Source organism: Camellia sinensis, chromosome 6 (assembly GCF_055761805.1).
Source record: "Camellia sinensis isolate YWXY chromosome 6, ASM5576180v1, whole genome shotgun sequence".
Classification (NCBI taxonomy): domain Eukaryota; kingdom Viridiplantae; phylum Streptophyta; class Magnoliopsida; order Ericales; family Theaceae; genus Camellia; species Camellia sinensis.
This window is the reverse complement of record NC_138966.1, coordinates 200598800-200602033: the sequence shown is the minus strand read 5'-3', so window position 1 is coordinate 200602033 and position 3234 is coordinate 200598800. Positions and strand designations below refer to the sequence as shown.

The 3234-nt window shown below is 35.7% G+C and overlaps 1 protein-coding gene across 1 annotated transcript; it reads left to right on the top strand.

Annotated features, from left to right (window-relative positions):
* Positions 1-629: 629 nt before the first annotated feature.
* On the top strand, positions 630-2475 carry LOC114264592 (DELLA protein 1-like). The gene is made up of 2 exons (XM_082876915.1): positions 630-914; positions 1882-2475. The coding sequence occupies exons 1-2, from the start codon at positions 630-632 to the stop codon at positions 2473-2475; spliced, it is 879 nt and encodes a 292-aa protein (XP_082733041.1).
* The last annotated feature ends 759 nt before the right edge of the window (positions 2476-3234 follow it).

Genomic DNA, 3234 nt, shown 5'->3' with positions numbered 1-3234 from the left:
CTTAATTTGGCTTAATTTGGTTATAAATATTCATTAGACTTTGTGATTATTCTTCAATAGATGTGGTAGACTCATCTCCTGAAAATTAGAGATCAAACATGGATTCTCATCGTTCAGAGATTACAAAGCAATCCGAAATTCCAACTAAAGGATCAGACCTTCTTGAAGTGGAAGAGGAAAGCTCGCATCAATTGTCATTGACATCATTACACCTCTTAAACAAGTATGGAAGTGGAATGAAGCGCTCGAATCGGGAAAAGCCACATGAACTAGGCTACGGTGCAACACGCGATACAACCGGTGGCCAGGAATTGTCATCCATAGAAGTCATGAAACTGGCAAGAGAGAGATTCATCCGTTACACCTCCCAAAGCTCCGGTGGTGTTGATCTTTCCATGCTTATTTATCCCTCAAGTGGAGCTCCTTCCGGTCTCTCTGACGAGGATACCAAAAACTTGGAACTTATCCTATTTCTTCTAGCTTCTGCTGAGAAAGTAGGAAACAAGAAGTTTGATCGTGCTGTGAAATTGCTCAGCATGTGTGATGACTTGTCTCCGGTTACCAGTAATCCAGTTGAGAGATTTGTTTTCTATTTCGCCGAAGCTCTTTGAGAGAGGATCAACCGAGAAATGGGGAAAACTTCAGCAGATCATGGACATGAAGGCTGTGAAACTGAGCAGCCATTGCATGCCGAAGAGGCTGTGAATGACGTCCAACCTGCTGTATTCGCGTGGCAACAAGAGCTTCCATTTGTTCAAGTAGCCCAATTCACCGGAATCCAAGCCGTCCTCGACAGCGTGGCTTCCGCAAAAAGGATTCATTTCATTGATTTTGGAATTAGAAGTGGAATGAACGCAACAGTCTTGATACAAGCTCTTGCTGTTCGACACAGGGCCGGCCCTGCCCTAAGACAGGTAAGGCTTGTGCCTTAGGCCCCATATTTTGGCCCAAAAATAGGGCTCCTAAATTTAAAAAATTGTTATAGGTTCAACTTTTTTTTTTTTTTTTGGTTTTAAGATCAATTTAAAGGGCCCCAAATGTATTATTGGACTCATGTATAATTTAGCCCATATTTATTTATAAATGTGTTTGGTCCATATTTATTAAAATGAAAATATATAAATAAATAAATAAAAAACAATAGGGCCCCTAAATTTGGTAAAACATATAAACATATATAACATAGGGCCCCTAAATTTGGCCCAAAAATAGGGCCCTTAAATTTGATAAAATATTATAGGCTCAATATATATTTTTTTTTTTGATTTTAGGATCAATTTAAAGGGCCCCAAAATATTTTTTTGGGTCCTTGTATGATTTACTCCATATTTATTTATAAGTGTAATTTGGTCCATATTTATTAAAATGAAAATATATATTAAAAAAAAAGTGTTTGGGCTCAAGAAAAATAATACATACAATATATGGGCCCTATTTTTTTATTTTTTATTTTTACCTTCTTTATCTATTAGATTTTAGTGGAATAAATAATTTTGCTCAATTTTTTTTACCTAGGTCTCTATCAATTTTAATTGAATAATTTTTTCCTAATTTTTTTGTTCTAATTTTGTTTTATTAAATTGTTTTATTTATAATTTTAATGATTATATGTGTAAGTAAATTTTTTTATGGTTACAAACAAATAAAAAAATTGTAACTTGTCGTTTTATTCATAAAAATTTTTCAATATAAAAGGGCCCCAATTTCAAAAATTCGCCTTAGGCCCCGACGAACTCAGGGCCAGCCCTGGTTCGACATGAATGCCCAGTTGAGCTTCTTAAGATAACTGATGTCGCAACAACCTCAGAACTGGCTGTGGAGGAGACGGGTAAGAGGCTTTTGTCTTTTGCAGACACAATTAACCTACCCTTTTTTTTTAAGGCAGTTTTGGTATCAGACATCAAAGATCTCAATGAAGATGTTTTTGAGGTTGAGGCCGGTGAAGCCATTGTTGTTTACTATCCATGGTTCTTGAGGACCATGACATCGAGGCCTCATCGCTTGGAAGCTCTAATAAGAGTGATTAGAAACCTATCTCCATGTGTGATGATGGTGACCGAAATAGATGCAAATACAGATGCACCGACATTCATGGACCGATTTGTGGAAGCACTGTTTTTTTATGGTTCACAGTTTGATTGCCTCGAGGCTTGTATCAATCGGCGCAACCCCATGAGGATTAAAAATGAAGCAATGTACATGCAGTATGGGATTCATAACACTGCGACAACTGAGGGTGAGGAGAGGACAACCAGGCACATGAAGGTTGATGCTTGGAGCGAATTCTTTGGGAGGTTTCAAATGGTTGAAAAAGAACTGAGCAGTGCATGTTTTTATCAGGCAAGACTGATAGTTAATAAGTTTGCTTGTGGAAGTGGTTGCACATTTGATATGAATGGGAATTGTTTGCTTATTGGGTGGAAAGGAACACCAATTTCTTCTCTTTCTGCTTGGAAGTTCCTCCAAGAGGAATGAAGAACATGAGAAATTAATCTGATTCCCATCCAATTTGGTGGTGGCGGCCTTTTTTTTTTCTCTCTTCTGTTTTAGAGTCATCATTTAGGAGTCTCAAAGTATTACTTAGTAAAAAGATAGTACTGCTTTTGGATAAATAAAAGCCAGCCTAACCTACTTCAGTTAGCTGGATAGAAGATAAAATCCACCAAGGATCCTCTAGAGTGAAATTTCTCTAAAGTTTCCTAGAGTGCTACATTGTATGGTTGAGATTTACTGGTAAGTCACATGAGAAAAATTGATGTGACTTGCCAGTAAATCTCAACCACACAATGTAGCACTCTAGGAAACTTTAGGAAAAAATCACTCTAGAGGATCCTTGCTCGATAAAATCGGGATCATTCATCCCTTTTGTACGACCTCTTCAAAGTCTATTTCTCACTTATTTTTTAGCACTTCAAATTTATTTATTATTATTATTATTATAATAATAGTGTATTTTTGTTTGTGGTTTAATTGGAAGTGTTTCTTGAATTTTGACAAATTTTAGGGATTGTTTGGGGTGTCCTAAATAAGTGTACTTTTTGTCTTTTTAAACTAAAAAATTGAGAAAGAAAATATAGATGTTTGGATTAACTTTTTGATATTTTATGAAAAAATGTGTAATAAAAAATTGTAAAAATTGATTTGTAAGAGAAAATTAGGATTGGGAGTTGTGCCGCTGTAATTATTGACTTTTGGTAAATAGTGTTAACTTTTTAACTTTTTGAATAACTTTTT

Coding starts and splice junctions, on each gene's coding strand:
- LOC114264592 (XM_082876915.1), top strand. CDS start 630: ATGGGGAAAACTTCAGCAGATCATGGACATGAAGGCTGTGAAACTGAG. Junction 915..1,881: donor CCGGCCCTGCCCTAAGACAG/GTAAGGCTTGTG, acceptor TTTTTTTTTAAG/GCAGTTTTGGTATCAGACAT.